General features: G+C 42.4%; 1 protein-coding gene across 1 annotated transcript in view; it reads left to right on the top strand.

The window, feature by feature from the left end:
- The window catches only part of LOC126279094 (sodium-dependent noradrenaline transporter-like), a 393,514-nt gene that overhangs the window by 53,978 nt on the left and 313,447 nt on the right, over positions 1–26,089 (top strand). Inside the window, exon 2 of the mRNA XM_049979564.1 lies at positions 5,528–5,659. Coding sequence (XP_049835521.1) covers positions 5,554–5,659 — 106 coding nt within the window. The 5' untranslated portion in view covers positions 5,528–5,553. The remainder of the gene's footprint in view (positions 1–5,527; positions 5,660–26,089) is intronic.

The following is a 26,089-nucleotide window of genomic DNA, read 5'->3' as shown; positions in this document are numbered from 1 at the left end:
TAAATTACTATGGTCTTAGTGATTTGCCAGATAAGAAACGAAAACTACATTCTAACCTACACATTTCGCATTATTTACTACTTTGTATTTTATATTCGTGTTTCTCAATAAACTTCTATTCAGCAACAGGTAAATGTAAATATTACAGTCGAAATTTATAAATTACAAGCAACTGATGACAGTCATATATTGTTATGAGCAGTAAATTACATTTCATTGCACCTTTTATTTTGTGTTTGTATTTTCTCCTTAATTATTAACTTTTGTCAACAATAGGGTGTTGTAAATACTAGTGTCAGACAATAAGTAACAAGTTTGCAATGTAAAAAAAAAGAACATTAGAAGGCGTCAGTGAAAAGAGGTGCTAAAACAGCATGGCTGCAGCCCAGACACCTGCTCAGAGAGAAAGGCGGCATTCCCACGGCTACCCTTATCCCAGCGCTTACACTTACTCCAAATACTGTCCTTATTTAAAACATAAAAGTGAAAATGTTTTCCACGGGTCTCCTGATTTACTTCAGCGTTGCAGATTTGATTGCACAGTACAGTACGGTTAATGGACTGGTTAGAAACTACGTTATAGCTCCATTCAAAAGTTCCATGATATTCACTGTTTGTTTTATAAATTGTATGATCATTGTTCACAACGTACATTAGTGAAAAAATATACTGAGGTGTCATGGTGAGAATCGCGATTTGCTTGAATAAGTTCCTGCAAGAGCATATGGGTCCACTCTAGCCAGAAGTCTGATGATTCTTTTGTGTGGAATAAGGATTCCGTTTGCTTGTGAGTGGTTGTCCCAAAATATGATGCCTTATGTCATAAGCGAATGGAAATATCCTATGTATGCATCTTTAATTGTTTACAAGTAACAAACAGATAAAATTGAGCGAATGGCACACTCTGCGTCTTTCACATATGTCGTTGATGTGAACTGACCAGTTTAGATTGTTGTTTATGCGTAATCCCAGGAATTTGTAAAACTCTACTCTCAACATTTCTCTGTCATCACATTTTATTTCAATGTTTCCCTATTTTTTATTTGCTGTTTTAAACTGAATGTATTGAGTCTTTCTAACATTGAGTGACAGACCATTTAGAACGAACCAGTCAAGAGCATCTTTGAATGCAGTGGTCGCAGTGTTCTCTAGACTGCAGTTGGGTGTTTTGTCAGTCATTATGGTTGTGTCATCAGCAAAAAGGGTGAAGTGTTCTTTGTGTCATATAGCATTGCAGATCATTGATGAAGATGAGCAAAAGTGAGGGACCAACCGCCAAGCCCTGTGGCACTCCACATTTTACTGTGTCCCTGTCAGCCAGGCAGGTCTCAGTGCAGAACTGTTCAATGCTGCCTTTTCTGCCTTCTGTCATTTAGATATGAATCGAGCCACATCCTTCCTTTACCATTTAATCCATAATGCTCAGCCATCGTAAGTACAATTTTGCGATCTACACAGTCGAATGCTTTAGAAACATCACAGAAGATCCCAACTGGTGACATTTTATTGTTTATGGATTCAAGGAGTTGGTTGACAAATGAGAAAATGGGATCTTCAGTTGCAGTACCATTTTGGAACCCAAACTGATTTTTAATAAGGGTTTTATTTTTATTAATATGATCCATTATTCTTTTGATCATTTATTTCTCTAGGATTTTAGAGAGACTTCCTAACAGTGTAATTGGCGAGTAGTTGGAAACATCAGGTTTATCACCTTTTTTGAACAGTGGTTCCACAATTTCGTATTCGAGTCTGTTAGGGACAGTACCTTGATTTACGAACTCATTAAATATGTGACAGAGAACTTCATGAATAAATTTGCAGCAGTACTTCAGTACTTTGATAGATATGTTATCCACAACCAGTGAAATTTTTATTTTTCGTTTGCCTTATTACCTTCTTATCTCTTCGGTTGTAATATAGGGTACATGCATTGACTAATTTTGTTGTGCACTTGTTTTTGTAGAAGGCTCATGGTTTCGACTCTAGACTCTTTCAACCAATTTGGTCTGCTACTGTCAAAAATGGTTACTGAAAATATTTTCAACTATATCACCTTCATCTACTATGCTTCCATTATGACACACTTCGATATTGTCTGTGTCTTCTGTAATTTTTCCTGTTTCCCTTTTGAACCCTTCCAAACAGTTTTTATTTTATTAATTGAATTGTTAATTTCAGATTTAATAAACATGCTCCTGGACTTCTTAAAGACACTCTTTAGGATGCTACAGCATAATTTGAAGTGCTCCCAATCCTGAGGTTTGTTAGAATTTCTGAGTAAGACAAAGCATTCAATTTGTTTTAGAGGATGGTTTGATTCCCTTAGTGAGCCATTGTCTCTTACAATCACTCAGACTGGTGTTTTTGGAAATTCTCTTGGAAATACAGCTTAAACCAACTCATTCAGAAATGTGTTAAATTTATCATTGTCAATCTTTAGCGTGATATACTGTGTCCCATTCCAATTGCTACAAATGTCTACTGAAAGCTTTCAGATTCTCAGTATTAATTAGTGTAAAAGCTCTATTGGTAAAACTATTGTTGTTAGCTGGGCTTACATATTACATTTTAAAAACTGCCCATCATGGTCGGAAAGACCATTCAAAGTTCTTTTTACACATATATTATCAATTTTGTTATTGTTTACAAAAATATTGTCGATCAGGCGTACGCAGTTGTAAGTCACCCTTGCGACTGTTCTCAGATTAAAAGAGCTCATTATATTCTTCAAATCTGTTCTATGATTACTACAGCTAAGGAAATTTACATTTAGAACGTCAAGCATGATTATATCTTTGTTTTTTGAAAAAGTTCGAGTTAAAAGGGATTCTGTTTGCTTGAAGAATATACTAATCTTTCCTGAGTGTGCTCAGTAAACAGTAATTACAGGTAGAGTGTTAACGTGGAGTTCAATGCAAGAAACCTCAAAATGTTGACCGAAACAATAATTTTTTATATCTACAGCATGCACACTATATTATTTTTAACATATATCATTACTCCACCTTTACCCATTGTATTTATAGTATAATGAGCTGCTACATTGTACTTACATAGTACCACCATTTCAATCCTTTCCGTCAAATGCAGGTCAGTAAAACATAACATCCATTTTTATTGCATCATTGTCATTAATGCAAACAGACAACTGGTCCACTTTGTTTCTTAAATCCATTTTATTCTGATGAAAAATTCAAAGTTTGTCTTTTCCTAAACTCTTTGTTCTGACGTCATTGTTTTGTTGTAAACTGAAATTAGAGATTACAGGCAGTGTACCTGCAGATCTTTTACTTAAATTAGTCCTGGAACTGAGGCTTGGTACCAAAACCCCTGTAGAGTTGTGCCTTTCCTGGTTCTTGTGCTTCTTATGCTTGCCTGTGCTACTGCTGGTGGTGGTGGAGACAGATCAGGTGAAGCAGGATCTTCACTGCTGTAGATTGTGGAGGGACTATGACTAATGAAGCGTCTTGAGCCACTGATGGAAGGTCAACCGTAGATGACCTCGTTGTCGACGGAGCGTTAAACGTTCCTTGCTTTCTTCAGAAACAAACGCCTGTTAACATATAATTTAAAACAAAAAGTTGTTGAGATAGTGGCCCTTCTGTCTAAAATAGCCGCCTATAGAACACCAATGGTCTTGCCACATGGTATACACAGGTTCTCTCGCAATCACCGAAGTAAAGCAACACCAGGTCCTGTTAATACCTCGACAGGTAACCGCCTGGGACGCAGGGTGCTGTTGGCTTAGGACACCCAAATCTCCGAAGTTTTGTCAAATGCACCAGGACGTTGAGCCTATGACATTATTGTTACTACCTACAGGCCGCGTTCATACTCCTGCTGACTTCAAGGAATAACCTCTTATACGAACAGACCTGGCTATATCTACGTCTATATACATACTCCGTAAGCCATTGTACAGCATGTAGTGGAGTGTACGTCGTACCGAGATTCTAGATCTTCTTTCCTATTCCATTCACGTACGGAGCTTATGCTCATGAAGCATACCTGAGATATATGTTGGTCGCAACATATGTTCTCATCACCTTCTTGAACAAAGGTTCTCTAAATTTACTCAACAGGGCTTCGTGAGAACCGTCATGTTTCTTCCAAGGACTATCAATTAGATTTTCGGAGAATTTCTGTTGCACTTTCACTGCCTTCAAATATTTCTTATGGATAGGACACACGTTTCTGTAATGTATTATTGTTTTCGATGGAAATGGGATGCAGCAAATTTTATAAACACCGCCATAGGCATAAATTCAAAGGATTAAAGTCAAGTGAACGAGAAGGGTAAATTATATGACTTTATCATTGTGGTAATGCTCTTTCATATGAGGTGAATGCGAGCAATGTACTATGTGTCCTTAGCGCTAAATACTGTACACACTCAATGGCTGAGTATGTAACATACGTAAATACCAAGACTAACATCTCCACCAAAGTCAGTGAAGCAAGCACAGACACGAATACACTGACGGAAAACAAAAAACAAAAAAAAATAATGGTTCAAATGGCTTTGAGCACTATGGGACTTAATACGTCCCCTAGAACTTAGAACTACTTAAACGTAACTAACTTAAGGACATCACACGCATCCATGCCCGAGGCAGGATTCGAACCTGCGACCATAGCAGTCGCGCGGTCCCAGACTGTAGCCCCTAGAAGCGCTCGACCACCCCGGCCGGCGCCACAGCAAAAAAAAAAAAATTAGTGTAGAGTAATGAAATTTCTGGAATACATTTGTATAGATAACATATTTAAGTGATTATCACTGCAAGATCACAGATTCATGTAGGCACCAGGTAAGTCATTGAAAATATGAAATGCTGGTTCATTAATGCCTGGTGTAACCGCCAGAATATTGAATGCAAGCATGCGAACGTGCATGTACTGTGTCGTGCAGATGCCAGATGTCAGTTTGTGGGATGGAGTTCAATGCCTGTTGCACTTGACCGGTCAATACAGGTACGATGCTGAAATTGTCGTCCGATGATGTCCCATATGTCCTCGATTTATAACAGCTCGTCATGTCACCGTGGTGCCATCTGCTGCTCAAATTTCTGCTGCAACCAATATGAAAAGAGCAGTCAACTTCATCAGGCAAAAAGCTTATACGACCGAGTAAATGTTCAAATGTGTGTGAAATCTAAGGTCATCAGTCCCTAAGTTAGACACTACTTAACCTAAATTATCCTAAGGACAATCACACACACACACACACCCATGCCCGAGGGAGGACTCGAACCTCCGCCGGGACCAGCCGCACAGTCCATGACTGCAGCGCCTTAGATACGACCTAGTATTTATGACTCTCAGTACAAGTGTAAATAGCCTGTATCTCAAAAGGTACTTATTTCCAGACAGGGGTTTGCAGGATCTTTTTTGGTTTTCACATTCTTAAGCACTCATATCCTGGCGTCGATGATGTGAGACTGACATTCGCGTCGCTGTATCCCCTATTTTTTGTGGACAGTGTACTCTCCAGCGAGTGTGACAGTTTGCCGGCTGTTTGCCACAGGCGCGTTCCTGGTGCCGTACTCGCTGATGCTGGTGTTCGGCGCCGTTCCGCTCTTCTACATGGAGCTCATCCTGGGCCAGTACAACCGCCAGGGGCCCATCAGCGTCTGGAGGATCTGCCCGCTCTTCAAGGGTGAGTGCCAGCGAGCTAACCTACAACTCTTATACAGATCATTTGTCGCCTCTGAGTCACCTTATGCGCAAGGCGTTTCACGTAGAATATAACCACTGTGTGAAGCGTCATGATGTGCACAAAATGGAAGCAGGTTACACGTGTGCTGGATGCCAGCGTGGACCTACTTGGACCAGCACGAAGAATACCCCAGAGTTACCTAACGGGTGAGCACTCAGCTGCAGCTAGGTTGCAGCATCGACGACAGGGGGCAGGAGTCGGCTGGCTAGCCAAAATGGACAGGACACCCTTTTCCCGTTTTGGCACGGCTGGCGGCCAAATCACTACATTGCAGGAACAACAGTCCATACACACCAACTTGTCTGTACTCTTTCTCAAACGATTTTAAAGTAACTATTCGGAAAAAAATGCATCTTGTAACATTTCAAAACTCTGTGGCGAACGGCGTGCCTTTTCGTTAATTATGATGGTTACGGTGATATTTCGAGTTTAGTAACCCAATGGCGAAATTCTAATAGACTGCAATGAAAAGTTCGAGTCTCTATGACTTTTTATTGGAGGTATGTTACATCACACACTGCTGTGTATGAGACGTAGCTAAGACAGGGTATTTATCTTTGCATGTAGCTGGAGATCTGTAAGTACCTCCATTCTCAAGATAATGGATTTAAGTAGTACCTCAGAAGGTGCTTTTAATCAGATTACGTGTTATGGAATACCGTCGCAATTGTGTGACTGGAGAGGCAATTTCCTGTCACAAAGGTCACAGTTCACTGTAAATGACGGAAAGTCATCGAGTAAAACAGAAGTGATTTTCGGCGTTCCCCAAGGTTGTGTTATAGGTCCTCTGATGTTTCTTGTCTATATAAACGATTAGATTGTTTGCAAATGATACTGTCGTTTATCGTCTGGTAAAGTCATCAGAAGATCGAAACAAACTCCAAAACGATTTAGATAAGTTATCTGTATGGTGATAGAATTGGCAATGACCCTAAATAACGAAAATTATGAGGTCATCCACACAAACGCAAAAATAATTCGTTAAACTTCGATTACATGACAAATCAATGAAAACTAGAGAGCGTAATTTCAACTAAATACCTACGAATTACCATTACAAACACCCTGAATCGGAAAGAACGCAAAAGAAAAATGATGCGTGAAAGGCGAACCAAACAAGGCGTTTTATGGGCGGAACATTTAGAAGATGCAACAGCTCTACTAAAGAGACAGTTTACATCACGCTTGTGCGTCCTCTTTTGCAGTACTGCTCCGCGGTGTGGGATCCTTCCTAGAGAGGATTAACGGAGCACATCGAGAAAATTCAAAGAAGTGCAGCACGTTTTGTACTATCGAGAAATAGGGGAGAGAGTGTTATGGACATGATACAAGATTTGGGGTGGACATTATTAAAACAAAGGCGTAAGGGCGCTCCTCACTGAAGTGGGATCATCTCACGAAATTTCAATCACCAAATTTCTCCCGCGGATGTGAAAATATTTTATCAACGTCGACCTACATAGCGAGAAAGATCATCATAATAAAATAAGGGAAATCAGAGCTCTCATGGAAAGATACATGTTTTCGTTTTTCCCGCGCACTGTTATAGAGTGGAATAATAGAGAGTTAGTGTGAACCCTCTGCAGAGTAGCCATATAGATGTAGATGCAGTGCACACACATATGCATAGATCAAAATGAGCGTGGACTATTCATAACATCCATTTTATCTCAACAACCATTCCAGATATGAAAATAAGTTTTTGACAAATGATTTCAAGTAATGAAAAGAGTATTTTTTGTTTTGTTTTGTTTTGTTTTATGGCCATAGGTAACTGGTATGGGTTAGCACCAACACAAGTAGAAGAAATTACAGAAGACCAATCCATAAATTGAGGAGTAGAGGATGGTCATAAACATCTGGTTGACTAAGAGAAAGAGAATGTAGATGAAGACGAAATGGGAGATATGATACTGCGTGAAGAGCTTGACAGAGCACTGAAAGACCTGAGTCGATAATAGGCCATGGGAGTAGACAACATTCAATTAGAACTACTAACGGCCTTGGGAGAGCCAGTCCTGAGAAAACTCTACCATCTGGTGAGCAAGATGTGTGAGACAGGCGAAATACCCTCAGACTTCAAGAAGACTATAATAATTCCAAACCCCAATTAGATTAGAATAGATTTACTTTCACTCCAATTGACCCATAGTGAGGAGGTCCTCCAGGAACATGTCAGAAAGTAGGTGTTGACAGATGGGAAAATTACCGAACAATCAGTTTAATAAGCCACAGTTGCAAAAAACTAACGCGAATTCTTTACAGACGAATGGAAAAACTAGTAGAAGCCGACCTCGGGGAAGATCAGTTTGGATTCCGCAGAAATGTTCGAACATGTGAGGCAATACTGACAATGTTGACTGGAATACTCTCTTTCAAATTCTAAAGGTAGCAGGGGTAAAATACAGGTACCGAAAGGCTATTTACAATTTGTACAGAAACCAGATGGCAGTTCTAAGAGTCGAGCGGTATGAAAGGGAAGCAGCGGTTGGGAAGGGAGTGAGACAGGGTTGTAGCCTGTCCCCGATGTTATTCAATCTGTATATTGAGCAAGCAGTAAAGGAAACAAAAGAAAAATTCGGAGTAGGTATTAAAATCCACGGAGAAGAAATAAAAACTCTGAGGTTCGCCGATGACATTGTAATTCTGTCAGAGACAGCAAAGGACTTGGAAGAGCAGTTGAACGGAATGGACAGTGTCTTGAAAGGAAGGTATAAGATGAACATCAACAAAAGCAAAACGAGGATAATGGAATGTAGTCGAATTAAGTCAGGTGATGCTGAGGGGATTAGATTAGGAAATGAGACACTTAAAGTAGTAAAGGAGTTTTGCTATTTGGGGAGCAAAATAACTGATGATGGTCGGAGTAGAGAGGATATGAAATGTGGACTCGCAATGGCAAGGAAAACGTTTCTGAAGAAGAAAAATTTGTTAATATCGAGTATAGATTTATATGTCTGGAAGTCATTTCTGAAAGTATTTGTGTGGAGTGTAGCCATGTATGGAAGTGAAACGTGGAGGATAAATACCTTAGACAAGAAAAGAATAGATGCTTTCGAAATGTGGTGCTACAGAAGAATGCTGAAGATCAGATGGGTAGATCACATAACTAATGAGGAGGTATTGAATAGAATTGGGGAGAAGAGGAGCTTGTGGCACAATTTGACTAGAAGAAGGAACGGGTTGGTAGGACATGTTCTGAGGTATCGAGGGTTCACCAATTTAGTACAGGAGGGCAGCGTGGAGGGTAAACATCGTAAAGGGAGACCAAGATATGAATACACTAAGCCGATTCAGAAGGATGTAGGTTGCGGTAAGTACTGGGAGATGAAGAAGCTTGCACAGGATAGAGTAGCATAGAGAGCTGCATCAAACCAGTCTTAGGACTAAAGACCACAACAACAACAAGAGTTTCTTAGATACGGGGAAGATCTCGGGATGGTGAAGGATACCGAAAATTTGGGAGATCCAAGGAATCTTAAATGTGGATTTGAAATGTAATTCTCCCAAATGCGAGTCCAGTTTGTTACCTCAGTGTCCTCTCACTCGGTCGTCGAAACACTGTATGAGAACCGATAGGTAGTGAAACATCTCTCAAAAGGCGACATGAAATTAAGCTTTAGTGCAAGTTTGAGAGGAGTTGCCAACGAAATAATACCTAAATGAACTGTTTCCTTCAAGAAACCGTCAATTAGTAGTGTAAAAGTCACCACAGATCTCGGTTTAGCGAGAGATGAAGTGAGTGGACAGCAAGACCACTGAGTGTCAGCATCGCCTAACCACCGACCGATACCACAAGGGGACAGTGGTGAGAGGTACGTGAACCACTTCCCGGTGATGCCGTCTGCAGGTTTCCGATAAAGTATGAGTGAGAGGTGATCTGCTGCTCTGTGACAGAGCCAGCTGATAATTTTAATAGTGAGTTTAAGTGTTGCACCTGTAAGATACATTTTTTAGCAAACTTAGGCATGGTCTGGTGGGGACACAGCGACCTTTGTATTCAAACCAGAGGAAAAGTCTATTAACGGAGCACAAAAAATGCGAATATGTTCCCCCTTTATGTAAAAGACTCTGACTGAAATGTGGGGTATCAGTTGCCTCATTCTACCTTTCTCAGCACCTTTAAGAATTTTGGCATACAAACCTATTCGTGTTCTTTTTAGCGTGCAACTCACCTGTAACTCCCATAAGCTCGCCTAACTGTAATTCCCTCCAAACCATTCATTAGCCCATCGCTGTAAGCCGCTCATGCCCATCCACAACCACTTGCCCATTCTCATTCTCTCATTCAGCCCAATTTTTAGTCATTATCTCTCTGTGTCTTTCTAACTGCCAGTGCGTCACTGCCACAGTCTCCATCGTTCTGTCCTACTGTTGGTGTCTTCTCCTACTAACAGTCTCCATGCTCTCTCTCTTACTGCTACTATCTTATTCATTCCTTCCAACTACTGCTGTCTTTTCTCACTGTCACTATCTCTCAATTGCTCGCTGACATTGCCGTAGACTCTGCCTCTCAGTATCACTGTCTCTCACCACAACCACTTCCTTCTTCTCTTTATTCCTCTCCCGCTGGAACGGTCACCTTCTATCACTGTCAACTATGTTCCACTGCCATTGTCTCCTTCGCTCTTTCTATAGCACAACCACTTTCTACTGTCTTCCAGAATTCAATACTTTTCGACATCTTTTCCACTTTCACTGTCTCCTTCTCTCTCAGTACACAACAACGCAAATATGTTTGCATGCCAAAATTTTTGGGAAAACTTTTAAAGGTGGTGTGGATAGAAGAATGAGACACCTGGTAACCCACTCTCAGTCAGAGCCTTTTAAATAAAAGGTAACATTTGTTTGTGCTCCGACAGGATCATTTTGCCTTTGATTCCTTCTTTCTCTGCTGCAACAGAGCATGTCTCTCATTTGGAAAGAAACGTATTGATCAGTAAAATTTTGTTAGTTTTCTTATGTGAAGTTGAAATAACGCAAAACTAATTTTACATCTCAGACCCGATTTTCTGTGCAAAAAAATTTGCATGAGCCTCAGCACCACAACAGGAAGTACTCAGAACCCTTGGGATGGTAACGAAGACACATTACAACATATTTCCCCGTTGTTCGTCACTTTATAAACTACGTTTCCACTTCACACCGGACATCAAGTGCCATTTTCTGTGTATAGGCGGCTTGCAATCTGCGGTGCTGTGTTGGTATCAAGAAATGGTAAAAAATACTTTTTTCAGGTTTTATGAGGAACCTCCCATGAACCAAGCATGCCTCCATGAGCCTCTTAACACCCGTAGTGGGTCACATCAAACACAAAAAACCCTGGCTGAAGGAAGTGTGTGATATTCACACTTTGATCCTGTACTGTAGAGTATTGACGCCAAGACTGTCTCTCTGGGTGTACAAATGGTTCTAGCCCAAGAGGTATCCAAAAAATTTCACCTGTCCTTCTGTCGCCAGTAGAACCCGAGGATGAACCCCGGGAAATCCGTTTCCATGCTCGGTGTTTGGAAACATGTTGGTAAGCATACCACTGTATACGTACCAATAAAACAGCACAACGTTCAATAATGAAGGTGCAGTATCTTTGCATTTTATTCACAGCAAATTGTTCTGCGTCAAGAAGGCGTCGTACTACAGGGGATACAGGGGACTGTTTAATGACCGCGCATACGGTGATTCATCGGACTCAAAGCGCACTGGTGTGAAAAGTGTTCAATGTTTCAAGTTGTGTTAAAATGAATGTACAACGTTTCAGTTTACTTGCTACATTAATTACTAGATGAACTTGCATTAGAACAAAAATTACTGCATGTTATTTAAAGATTACTGCTGAGTAGAATATAAATTTTCAAATTATTCTATTGTAATTTTAAACAAGCCTAGGACTCAATTTTTGAATTTTATACGACATTACCTTCTTTCTTTCTGTTAACATACAATGTTTTCAGTCTCTCCTAACGTCCACAATAAATAAAATTGTGCCACAATTCGTAACACTATTCCCTTAAGTCTATTTTTAGGAGAAATTAATACCTACCTTTTATCAAAATTCCTTGGACCTATCGTTGTTCTGCGTGAAATCGAAAACTCCGCTTGCAAAATTGATTCTCTGTGCTTCATCTGCTGCAGCCCTCTGGTGATTACCATAGTGAGGTGACAAACGTGATGAGATGCGTCCTCATATAATGTCGGACTTCCTTTTGCCCAGTGAAGTGCCCCAACTCGACGTACCATAGACTGAACAGTTAGTTGGGAGCTCCGTGAAGAAATATTGAGGCATGCTGCCTCTGTAAGTGTTAATAACTGCGAAATTGTTGACGGTGCACGATTTTGTGCACGAACTCAGCTCTCCATTACGTCCCAAATGTGTTCGATGGTTTTCATGTCTGGCTGTCTTAGTGGCCTAATCATTCACTCGAATGTTCCAGAATCGCGAGCAACTGTGGCCCGGTAACATGGCACATTGTCATCCATAAAAATTCCATATTTGTCTGGGAACATGAAGTCCATCAATGGTTGCAAATGGTCTCCAGGTACCCGAACACAATCATTTCCAGTCAGTGATCGGTTCAGTTGGACCGGAGGACCCAGTCCATTTCGTGTAAACACAACCCACGCAGTTGTGGAACCACCACCAGCTTACACAGTGCCTTGTTGACGCCCGGAAACACCAGTGCCTTGTTGACAACTTGGGATCATAGCTTCTTGGGGTCTGTGCCAAGCTAGGACCCGACCATCAGCTGTTACCAACTGAAATCGGGACTCATCTGCCCAGGCCGCGGTTTTCCTATCGTCAAAGGGGAAACCTATATCGTCACGAGTCCGTAAGAGACGCTGCAGACGATGTCGTGCTGTTTGCAAAGGCTCTCGCGTGGGTCATCTTCCTCCACAGCCCATTAACGCCTAATGTCGCTGCACTGTCTTAACGGATACGTACGTCGTACGTCTCATTTTGATTTCTGTTACTTGTCTATTAGCACTGACAACTCTATGCAAACTACGCTATTCTTGGTCGTTATTTGAAAGCTGTCGGCCGCTGCCGTTGTCCGTGGTAAATCTAAATACGGTGTGACTAGGGCCTCCCGTCGGGTAGACCGTTCGCCAGGTGCACGTCTTTCGATCTGACGCCACTTCGGCGACTTGCGCTTCGATGTGGATGAAATGATGATGATTAGGACAACACAACACCCAGCCCCTGAGCGGAGAAAATCTCCGACACAGCCGAGGATCGAAACCGGGCACTTAGGACTGACATACTGTCGAGCTGACCGGGGGTGGACGTTGTCCGTGGTGAGAGGTAATGACTGAAATTTGGTATTCCGGGCTCATTCTTGACACTGTTGATCTCGCAGTATTGAGTTCCCTTACGATTTCCGAAATGGAATGACCCATGCGTTTAGATCCAACTACCATTCCGCGTTCAACGTCTCTTTATACACGTCGTGAATCACCTGAGTATAAATGACAGCTCCGCCAATTCATTGCCCTTGTGTACACGATACTATATTGTACATATCGCTGTTCCATGACTTTCGTACCTCAGTGTATTGTTTCCTCGCTTGTCTGTTTCATCACATTGCTCATAGAGCGCACCTCCATCGTCTAGTGAAAGCATGCCAGTGCAGTTACATATCAAAGAAAAATCAATGTTAGAATCTTATTTATAATATTTTGGGATAATCATTAGTAACTCCTTCCTATCAAGTTATAAACTATGCTGAAGGAAGAAAAGAAAGGAAAATTACGTTGGATCTAGGTACGTGAGGCCAAAGTAAGCCCTGATAGTTGATCGGGCGTATGCGCAAAGCAAAGACCACACAAAATCTGTCTAGAAAAGGCAGAAATGGAATTCCTGGTCATGAGATGTCTACTGGTATTAAAGTGGGTCTTAATTTCAGGAAGAAATTTCTGTGAATGTATGTCCGGAGCGAATCACCGTATGATTGTGAATCATGGACTGTGAGAAAACCTGAACAAAATAGAATCGAAGCATTTTATATGTGGTGCACAGAAGAATATTGAGAATTAGGGACACTGTAAGATAAGGAATGAAGAGGACCTCCCCATAATCGGCAAAGAAAGGGATGTATGAAAGTCACTGACGAGAAGAAGGGACAGAATGATGGGACACCTGTTAAAACATCAGGGAATAATCAGCGCCTTACTAGAGCGAGCACAGCAGGTCAAGACAGGGATCGGAATATATCCACCGAATAGCTCAGAAAAAAAGGATATTCATAAAAAAGCGTATTCAAATACAGAGATATTTAAAACAGGCAAAATACGGCGCTGCGGTTGGCAAGGGCTAGATAAGACAACAAGTGTCTGGTGCAGGTTATCAAGATTTAAGTGAGTTTGAACGTGGTGTTATAGACGGTGCACGCTCGATGGGTGCACCATCTCCGAAGTAGCAATGAAGTGTGGCTTTTCCTGTACGACAGTTTCACCAGTGTACCGTGAAAATCAGGAATCCTGTAAAATATCAAATCTCCGACTTCGCTGTGGCCGGAGAAAGATTTTGTAAGAAAGGGACCGACGACGACTGAAGAGATTCGTTCAACGTGACAGAAGTGCAATATTTCCGCAAATTGCTGCAGATTTCAATGCAGGGCCATCAACAACTGTCAACGTGAGAACCATTCAACGTAATATCAACGACATGGGCTTTCGCAGCCGAAGGTCTACTCGTGTACCCTTGATGATTGCCTCGCCTGGGCACGTCAACACCGATATTGGAATGTTGATGAATGGAAACATGTTTCTTGGTTGGACGAGTCTCGTTTCAAATTGTATCGAGCGGATGGACGTGTACGGGTATGGAGACAACCTCATGAATCCATGGACCCTGCATGCCAGCAGGGGACTGTTCAAGTTGGTGGAGGCTCTGTATTGGGGCAGGGCGTGTGCAGTTTGAGTGATTTGGGGCCCCTGATACGTCTAGATATGACTATGACAGGTGACACGTACGTAGGCATCCCGTCTGATCACCTGCTTCCATTCATGTCGATTGTGCATTCCGACGGTCTTGGGCAATTCCAGCAGGACAATGCGTCACCCCACATGTACAGAATTGTTACAGAGTGGCTTCAGGAACACTCTCTGGGTTTAAACACTTCCACTAGCCACCAAACTCCCCAGACACGAACATTATTGAGCAAATCTGGAGTGCCTTCCAACGTGCTGTTCAGAAGAGATTTCCAACCTCTCGAAATCTTACGGATTTATGATCAGCCATGCAGGATTCATGGTATTGACCGATAAGATTATACGGAACAAAAAATATCTATGAGCTTTCATCCGTATACGCGTGGTTTCCAAGCTAGAGACCATTTATTCAGTCATACTTTGTTACAGAGCCTGCGGTCAAATACGCACTGCACCCTGTAGCCACAGTTACAAAATGATTGGTTTCCTCCCAGAGGGTGATACTGTCCCTCATACGTATGCCCTAGCGCCCTCTCCTGCCATAGTAATTGGTAATGTTGTGTCCGATCCACTTCTCTTGCTGACTCACCTTGTGATGGATGTCACACGGCGTTGAACACAATGGTTCCATATTCGAATCGAGAGCTTGCCGACATGGTTTGTTTCGACATGTGTTGACGTCCACGTATTTCTTATTCAATGACCAGTATTACGAGCAGACAGATGGAGTTGCGATGGGTAGCCCGTTATCTCCTGTGATTGCAAATCTGTTCATGGAAGACTTCGAGGAGCGTGCACTGTAGTCGGCGCCATTGAAACCTGCCTGTTTTTTCAGATACGTTGACGATACTTTTGTTGTTTGGCCGCATGGCAGGGAGCATTTGAATGCCTTTTTAGAACATCTAAACTCGATCCACCCCAACATTCGTTTTACCATGGAGGTGGAAGAGGATGGTTGCCTTCCCTTTCTTGACGTTTTGGTTAGGAGGAAGGTGGATGGATCGTTGGGACATGCGGTTTATAGGAAGCGTACTCACACTGACTTGTATCTGCAGGCGGACAGTTGTCATCATCCGGCCCAACGTGAAGGGGTACTTCGTACCCTGGTACACAGGGCACATGTCATCTCCGACGTTGAGACTTTGCCTGCGGAGCTGGCCCATCTTGAGGCTACCTTCCGCCACAATGGGTATAGTGAAAGACAGATTGAACGGGCGTTGCGATATCAACCAACTGTGCGCCAGGTGACTGATGATAATTCTCAGTTGACTCCTAAATCTATTGCCATTTTGCCCTACATAGGAAGCACTTCAAACAAGATAGGTCGTATTTTACGGAAATACAATGTGAAATGTGTTTTCCGACCTCCATCTAAGATTAAAGCGCTTTTGGGGTCTGTTAAGGATGATCTTGGTTTACGTAAGGCAGGTGTTTATCGCATTCCTTGTAGCTGTGGCATGGCATACATTGGTCAGACCATCAGGACCGTGGAGGACCGGTGTATTGAACATAAACGGCACACGCGACTACAGCAGCCTAGCAAATCTGCTATTGCCGAACATTGTTTGGACACTGGTCACCCCATGTGGTATAATAATACCGAGATATTAGCATGCACGTCCGGCTATTGGGATAGTGTGATTAAGGAGTCTGTTGAAATTAAATTGGCTAGCAACCTTGTGAATAGGGATGGAGGCTTTTGTTTAAACTCGGCCTGGAATCCTGCTCTTTCACTTGTTAAAAAACATAGGGACAGAGTTAACGTTTCCTCAACTACCAGTCCATAGTTTCTTACTATCGATAGCTCTGACTTCGTTCATCTTTGGTGGCTTTTGTTTAGGTGTGTGTTATCTTTTCTGTTAGACTCGCAGAACCGAGCTCTCGTGTTTTCCGCACTTCGTCTGGTCGTTGCAGTTAAGCCTTGAAAATGGCGGAGTGTGCATCCGCCGAAATATCGGCAGTTGTCGAAAATTCAACCTGGCTGAATGCCCGTAAGTACTTTGAACATAGTTTACGCCAGGAGAAGCTCAGGTATCACAAAAGCATTCAGTGTTTGCAACAGTATTTCACCGTTTGTCTGAGAGAGAGTCGTTTCTGGAAACAGGATATCATGAAGGAAATACCTGATATGTTTGGACACTACACTTGGAGGAAAATGTAATTAACTCTGTGGAAGGCGACCTTCGTGTCAGTAACAAGCAGTTGGACCACCAGTACAGTGAAGCCAGACGACCGTGTGGAACATTCTCCATGGCATTTGTTAATACCCTTATCACTTACAGCGTGTGCAGGGCTTACTAGCGAAATATTTTCCACCTTGGTGTGCGGTTTCGTCAGTGGTTCCTTAGCCAGGCAACTGTGATTCATGGATCTGTGTCATCCATCCTATTCACAGACGAGGCCACCTTTACGCGGAATGTTATCTTCAACTTTCATAACAGTCATCTTTGGGATAGTATGCAAAACCCTCGTGTTATTGTGACAGAGAATCGTCAGCATCGGTGCAGCTGGAACGTGTGGGCCGGGATAATTGGCGACCGTATTTTGGAACCAGTCTTCCATTCACTTCACCTTACAGGCCGGAACTATCGCCGTTTCTTGTGCTTAATTTGGCCTCCTCAGCTGGAAGAACTGCCACTAATGATCCGAAGGGTCGTGTGGCTGTTACATGATGGAGCTGCAGCCCACTTCGCCGTTAACGTCCGGACGAATCTCAATCGTGTTTTCCATGGTCGATGGGTCGGACTAGGGGGTCCAGTTGCATGATCTCCTCGTTCACCTGTAATCACTCCGTGCTTTTTCTAGTTATGGAGCCATCTCAAAAGTATTGTGAATGCAGAGCCCATTCCAGATATGGAAACACTGGAGTAGCGCATTCATGCTGCCTTTGACACTGTTCGGATGAAGCCTGGCCGATGTGAAGGTGTAAGACAGAAACTGCTACGGCGCCTTCACCTGCGTTGAGGCACATGGAAACAATTTCCAACACATACTGTAACTGTAGCTGTATAGTACAGTGCTTATTAGACCTCAGTCTCTGTAACAATCTATGAGTGAATAAATGGTCTCTAGCATTGAAACCATGCATTTCCGTATATGACCTCTTTTTGTTCCTAGAGTTTGTAGAAGGTGGAAAAAAGTCTCCCTGTGTTCAGGGTGTCCCACGACTAATGGCCAAGCACAAAAGTCTAGTAAATATGGGTTCCAAAGTGCATACCTTAAAAGCTTTGGGCACTCTTTCATCTTCCCTCCTGTCAGATACATTTCTTCTACTGCAGGCTCTTTACTTTCCATATTTCGATGGGTGGTAGTATTGATCGAAACATGAAGTCCAATAAACATAGGCTGCAAGGTGCATACCCTCAGAGCTATGGGCACTTGTTCATCTTCTCTACTGTGAAAGTATCTCTTCTACCGAACTAGTAGCCATAGCTCTTGAGGTATGAGTTTTAGAGCCCATGTAAACCTGACAATTTTTTCTTGTTTTTGTCCACACTATCTCCTCCCAAAGTACAGAAAGCAAACAGCTTGCAGCAGAAGAGATCAATTTCGTAGTATCGAAGATGAACTCCTCATAAGCTCTTGACGTATGCATTGTAGACTTCATGTTAACTAGACTTTTTTGTCATATTAACAGAATCTTCCGTCGGTTATTGGTAGAACAACATTATAATAATAAATGAAAAACACCAGTTTGCTTTTGTTCTACAATATTACTTTTATTGCTAACCGGTTTTTGCTTACTAGGCCATCTTCAGACATTTACTGGATATTATCACCAAAGAAGTTAAATGTTAGCAGAGAACATTGGAAGAGAAGTAACACATCTAGAGTGAAGTAGAAACATACAGTGAGTAACATCTTTGCAATGAAATAGTAACAACTGAACAGTACATAAGTAACAATGGAGTTGACAGGAAAACCTTTAGCACAAAATAGGAATAGCATGCCTACATAACAGTTTCTATTAATAAACAAAACTAATAAAATAAGATAAAATTAGTACTAGACAAGGCTGCATCAAGAGGTATGAAACATGGGGAGTGATACACAACTAAATAAAAAAGAAGAGACAGTTGTCAGTGTAAATAAAGAATACATAAAGACCTTAAGCAATCAATAACATAAACAGAAATTAATAAATGCAAGAAAATTGAGGTGTTTGAGGGAACCTACAGTTTGAGAGTGTGGTGGTCCTGAATTTTAACATTCATTATAATCAAAGCAGTGGCTGTGTACCAGTTTTCATTAAATAAATGAGCAAAGTAAAATATGAATAGTATTTGATGAGACAACTACAAGGGGAGTTAAACATGGACAATAACACAAGTTAAAAGGAAACCCTTAACTACTGAAACTACAGTCTATGTGGAATACAAAGACAACTGCAACAAATAAAACAACTTAATGACTACATGAAAATGGGAATATGTAGGATGAGAGAGTGTGGGAAGTAATGAAAAACAAAGATGATTATATGAAGTTTAGGAGAGGGGAAGTGTTGAGTTGTGTCTGGTCATTTAGGATGAGATCTGGACTTTGTGCAAGATGTTTGTTAATTTCCAGGGCTTCCAACAGGTTGAGTTTATGGCCTTTGTTTCCTAAGTGAAGTACATGGGGCACTGGCTCGTAGTTGTGACCCTGACTCGGTACATGCTCAGCAAATGCAGAGTCTGAATTCTGCAACCTCCAGCTGCGTTCATGTTCAGCCAGCCTAGTTGATGTGTCTCTGCCTGACTGACCAATGTAAAATTTGTCAAAATTCAGTGTCTTTCATCTCGGACGGTACAGTTTTGTTTTTATATCCGAAATCTATAGACTTGGGATATTTCAGTAATCAGTTTTTCTGCTCGAAATTTACGTTTTCTCTCATGTAGTCACAGGTTCCTCCCCCCAAGAACCGTGGACCTTGCCGTTGGTGGGGAGGCTTGCGTGCCTCAGCTATACAGATAGCCGTACCCTAGGTGCAACCACAACGGAGGGGTATCTGTTGAGAGGCCAGACAAACGTGTGGTTCCTGAAGAGGGGCAGCAGCCTTTTCAGTAGTTGCAGGGGCAACAGTCTGGACGATTGACTGATCTGGCCTTGTAACAATAACCAAAACGGCTTTGCTGTGCTGGTACTACGAACGACTGAAAGCAAGGGGAAACTACGGGCGTAATTTTCCCCGAGGGCATGCAGCTTTACTGTATGATTAAATGATGATGGCGTCCTCTTGGGTAAAATATTCCTGAGGTGAAATAGTCCCCCATTCGGATCTCCGGGCGGGGACTACTCTACCATCTGGTGAGCAAGATGTATGAGACAGGCGAAATACCCTCATACTTCAAGAAGAATATAATAATTCCAATCCCAAAGAAAGCAGGTGTTGACAGATGTGAAAATTACCGAACTATCAGTTTAATAATAAGTCACAGCTGCAAAATACTAACGCGAATTCTCTACAGACGAATGGAAAAACTAGTAGAAGCCGACCTCGAGGAAGATCAGTTTGGATTCCGTAGAAATGTTGGAACACGTGAGGCAATACTGACCCTACGACTTACCTTAGAAGCTAGATTAAGGAAGGGCAAACCTACGTTTCTAGCATTTGTGGACTTAGAGAAAGCTTTTAACAATGTTGATTGGAATACTCTCTTTCAAGTTCTGAAGGTAGCAAGGGGTAAAATACAGGGAGCGAAAGGCTATTTACAATTTTTACAGAAACCAGATGGCAGTTATAAGAGTCGAGGGACATGAAAGGGAAGCAGTTGTTGGGAAGGGAGTGAGACAGGGTTGTAGTCTCTCCCCGATGTTATTCAATCTGTATATCGAGCAAGCAGTGAAGGAAACAAAAGAAAAATTCGGAGTACGTATTAAAATCCATGGAGAAGACATAAAAATGTTGAGGTTCGCCGATGAGATCGTAATTATGTCAGAGACAGCAAAGGACTTGGAAGAGCAGTTGAACGGAATGGATAGTGTCTTTAAAGGAGGATATAAGATGAACATCAACAAAAGCAAAACGAGGATAATGGAATGTAGTCGAATTAAGTCGGGTGATGGTGAGGGAATTAGATTAGGAAATGAGACACATAAAGTAGTAAAGGAGTTTTGCTATTTGGGGAGCAAAATAACTGATGATGGTCGAAGAAGAGACGATATAAAATGTAGACTGGCAATGGCAAGGAAAGCGTTTCTGAAGAAGAGAAATTTCTTAACATCGGGTATAGATTTAAGTGTCTGGAAGTCATTTCTGAAAGTATTTGTATGGAGTGTAGCCATGTATGGAAGTGAAACATGGACGATAAATAGTTTGGACAAGAAGAGAATAGAAGCTTTCGAAATGTGGTGCTACAGAAGAATGATGAAGATTAGTTGGGTAGATCACATAACTAATGAGGAAGTATTGAATAGGATTGGGGAGAAGAGAAGTTTGTGGCACAACTTGACCAGAAGAAGGGATTGGTTGGTAGGACATGTTCTGTGGCATCAAGGGATCCCCAATTTAGTATTGGAGGGCAGCGTGGAGGGTAAGAATCGTAGAGGGAGACCAAGAGGTGACTATACTAAGCAGATTCAGAAGGATGTAGGTTGCAGTAGGTACTGGGAGATGAAGAAGCTTGCATTAGATAGAGTAGCATGGAGAGCTGCATCCAACCAGTCTCAGGACTGAAGACCACAACAACAACAACAACAGTCACAGGCTATGGTGGCCCCCTTCACTTCAGTTATAAAACGCCGGTAGATGTTTACATTTCGTAAGCTAACTGCTGCGGAACACTATTATTGGTCTGTCAGATTTTTCTTTCGATATCTTTGAGTGATTCTGATGTTTTTTTGTGTTAACTCTTTGACATTTTCATTAATGTTTACGAATAAGTGTTGCTGACCTAACCCACTAAATGATACAACATAAAGGCTGCTCATTTACGTTCTCTCTCTCTCTCTCTCTCTCTCTCTCTCTCTCTCTCTCTCTCTCTTTGTGTAACGTGTGTGTGTGTGTGTGTGTGTGTGTGTGTGTGTGTGTGTGTGTGTGTGTGCACGCATTTGTTTGTTTATCTATATATGAGCCGTGCTGCGGCTCGCATTGGTGCTGTTTGCTGGTTTCCGTTCGCTGTTGGACGCCAGACAGTATCGTTTAGTTGACACGGTTGCAGTTGTTTGTCTTCTTCTCATGTTGAATTGGTTTCGCAAGCTTTTCCTGTCCGCCAGTGGCAGTAGCGGCCGTTATCGATATGTTACAACCGTGGCCCTATTTTTGTGGCAACGTCGTGGTACTTCCGGGTCGAGTCAGCAGGCAGTTCCGGGGACTCAGGAGGAGCCAGGTCCGGACAGTGCGGGAACGCACCGGGACTGCTGATAGCGCGCCTGGACTGCCGGATAGGAAGCCTGTGGTCACGAGGGTGCATCACCTAATCGCAAACCGGATCCTGCAGGTTGTAAGTGGAGTGCATTTGGATTTAACATACATCAGTGAGAGATCTTGCGATTCTCCAGTAACTTGGGTTCGTGTTACTGCTCGTTGTGTTGCCAAGATGAAGAACAGCGAGTAGAGAGCTTGGCGAATCCGGATCTGATTAGCTTTCCTGGACTTCTAATTACTATTTATTGTGTTCAGTTTGTGACTATTTGTTAAGTTCTACCAGTGGTATTTATCCTACCTCGTGGCTGCTAACGCCCCAGTCACCTGCCCTGTGGGTTAGTGTATGTAACGGCAGTGTATGTTTCCTCGCCTTGCCACTGCTGTCCAGTGAGGCGTGTAGTTTTGACAGCTTCCTTGATTGTAGGTTGGTTGGCGATTCTTCTACTCTGGTGGTAGTGATTCCTTTCCGGTTCCTGGCCCTTTAAGCACAATATTCTGCTGATGGGGTCCAGACCGCCGGTTCCGGCTTTGGCATATTTTTACATCTCTACATTTTGTTATTGAACGTAGTTAGCCTCAGCAAGATTATCATTAGTCATTCGTTAGACTGCCACTAGTCTGAGTTACCATCTTGTGAAGTGAATGCATCTCTCGGCTGCCTATCTCATCGCTCTTGAATGTGTTTTTTGCCAGACCTCTTCAGAGGACGATTCCTGGTGCACCGTCTGTGACTGGCCCTTGTGTTTTATTGTTGTATTCGCTATTTTATTTTATGTTTCTAAAATTTTATATATATTTGCCATTCTTGGTGTTACAGAAAATTTTATTGATCGTACCATTGGTGATCAGTTGCTTGTCCTTTTAAATTAACCTTTGCTATTGTATTTGCTGTTTTACTGTACGCTTTTTTTAAATTTTTTATATAATTCCGATTCTTTGCGTTACAGCAGGTTTAAATGGTTGTGCTTCCAAGTTTACCATCATTTTGTCTCACCCGTATGGTGATCAGTTGACTGTCTTTTTAAATTAACCTTTGCTATTGCACTGGTGTTTTACAGTGTGTTTGTTAGATTTTTTATAATTGCCGTTCTTGGCGTTAAAGGCCTGCAGGCGTGACAGTGGTTATTTGCCTTAAAATTCTGAATGGGATCACATTGGCTTGATTTAAAACATTATTTGCTGTGTCTGTATTTTATGCTCATTTGGTAAATTGTAAAGCGCTGAAGGCGCTATTAATTACACAGTTGTTTACTCTTTCATTTATAACGTGTGAGCCGGCCGCTGTGACCGAGTAGTTCTAGGCGCTTCAGCCTGGAACTGCGCACCTGCTACGGTCGCAGATTTGAATCCTGCCTCGGGCATAGATGTATGAGATGTCCTTAGGTTAGTTAGGTTTAAGTAGTTCTAAGTCTGGGGACTGATGACCTCATACGTTAAGTCCCATAGAGCTTAGAGCGATTTGAACCACTTGAAATAACGTGTGATATCTTTATTTATTCCTGCGTCTGGGATTATCGTTTTAAAATAAATGTGGGTAATTGCAAGAGGGAACCAATAGTAACTGATTACGGCCCCGTCGACAATCGTAACCGAATCCTGCCTTCCTTGAGTAGCAGGTTTCAATATGTGTGCAAGGAAGTATTTGTTTAATGCTTCGAGATGTCAACTTTATATTATCTTCTGTTAACTGTGCACTCTATTTTCGCGAGGTGCAGGGTTGAGACCAGCCCAGCATTTGCCCAAGTGCAACGAGCTTGTGAAACCACCAGCAAAGCACACTCATGCTGTCCACTGAAGTCTATCCGCGTGTCTCGCAGGCTAGCGGGCTGCGCGTTGAGGTACGCAAGCGGTTTACTGTTCATTAAATTATTTATTATTTGCTTCGTATTTGTTACATGCAACAGACATGTGAAAGCAGATGCATGTTGTACTTTGCGAGTAGACTGAACCATAATCCAGTTGTCGCAATGTTTTCGAGGACAGCTTTCGCGTCACGCTGTGTGTCGGTGTTAAACGGTAGTGCGTCAGTGAAGCACGGGAGCCGCCAAGAGAAAGACTAGAACACGGCTTACGCCACTGGAAACTGCGTGATACGCACACACACTCACACACACACACACACACACACACACACAGTACGCAGCCTCTATTACGCTTTGACGTCAATGCTTGTTTACGCCTACATTCTGCGTGAATTTGATCTCACAGTTACACCCTGGACGGAAGTGTCAAAACAAGGCACTTAGTTTCGCTGGAAGCAACAACTTGCTGTGTGCAAAAATAGGCTTAATAATGCTGAATTAAACCTTGTTGACTGAATGTAGAGAGTGAAAAGTGCCCTGAATCATCGTTATACTATTTTGGTTTACCGTCTGAAGTGCGTGGTAACACTGAGGGCAAATGCCCATATTTGGTGGTTACTTTCCAAGACGAGGCGTCGCAGCTATCTTGACTTCTTACACAAATTGGCTGTCTGCTTGCTCTCAGAAGAATTATCATAGTTGAGCCAAGAAAATTCACTGAAGCGCCAAAGAAACTGGTGTAGGCACGCCTATTCACATACAGAGATATGTAAACAGGCAGAATACGGCACTGCGGTCGGCAACTCCTATACAGGGTGTTACAAAAAGGTAGGGCAAACTTTCAGGAAACATTCCTTAGCCCGCATCTCGTGGTCATGCGGTAGCGTTCTAGCTTCCCGCGCCCGGGATCATGGGTTCGATTCCCGGCGGGGTAACGGATTTTCTCTGCCTCGTGATGGCTGGGTGTTGTGTGTTGTCCTTAGGTTAGTTAGGTTTAAGAAGTTCTAAGTCCTAGGGGACTGATGACCATGCATGTTAAGCTCCATAGTGCTCAGAGCCATTTGAGCCAAACATTCCTCACACAAATGGCTCTAAGCACTATCAGACTTAATATTTTTGGTCATCAGTCCCCTAGAACTTAGATTTACTTAAACCTAATTAACCTAAGGACAACACACAACACCCAGCCATCACGAGGCAGAGAAAATCCCTGACCCCGCCGGGACTCGAACCCCATTCCTCACACACAAAGAAAGAAAATATGTTATGTGGACATAACGCTTACTTTCCATGTTAGAGCTCATTTTATTACTTCTCTTCAAATCACATTAATCATGGAATCGAAACACACCGCAACAGAACGTACCAGCGTGACTTCAAACACCTTGTTACAGGAAATGTTCAAAATGTCCTCAGTTAGCGAGGATACATGCATCCACCATTCGTCGCATGGAATCCCTGATGCGCTGATGCAAGCCCTGGAGAACGACGTATTGTATCACAGCCGTCCACAATACGAGCACGAAGAGTCTCAACATTTGATACCGGGGTTGCGTAGACAAGAGCTTTCAAATGCCCATATAAATGAAAGTTAAGAGGGTTGAGATCAGAAGAGCGTGGAGGCCATGGAATTGGTCCGCCTCTACCAATCTATCGGTCACCGAATCTGTTGTTGAGAAGCGTACGAACACTTCGCTGAAATGTGCAGGAACTCCATTGTGCATGAACCACATGTTGTGTCGTACTTGTAAAGGCACATTTTCTAGCAGCACAGGTAGAGTATCACTTATGAAATCATGATCACGTGCTCCGTTGAGCGTAGGTGGACGAAACTAAAATGAGCTCTAACTTGGAAATTAAGCGTTTCCGGACACATGTCCACATAACATCTATTCTTTATTTATGTGTGAGGAATTTTTCCTGAAAGTTTGGCCGTACCCTTTTGTAACACTCTGTAGAAGACAAATGTCTGGCGCAGTTGTTAGATCCCTTACTACTGTTACAATGGCAACTTATCAAGATTTAAGTGAGTTTGAAAGTGGTGATATATTCGGCGCACGAGCGATGAAGTGGGGATTTTTCCGTACGACCATTTCGCGAGTGTATCGCGAATATCAGCAATCCGGTAAAACGTCAAATCTCCGACATCGGAGCGGCTCGAAAAAAAATCCTGCAGGAACGTGACCAACTACGACTGAAGAGAACCCTTCCTCAAATTGATGCAGATTTCAATGCTGGGCCATCAACAAGTGTCAGCTTGCGAACCATTCAATGAAACGTCATCGATATGGGCTT

This window comes from Schistocerca gregaria, chromosome 6 (assembly GCF_023897955.1).
Source record: "Schistocerca gregaria isolate iqSchGreg1 chromosome 6, iqSchGreg1.2, whole genome shotgun sequence".
NCBI lineage: Eukaryota > Metazoa > Arthropoda > Insecta > Orthoptera > Acrididae > Schistocerca > Schistocerca gregaria.
The sequence above is the reverse complement of the archived record's forward strand: the minus strand, read 5'-3'. Positions and strand labels throughout refer to the sequence as shown.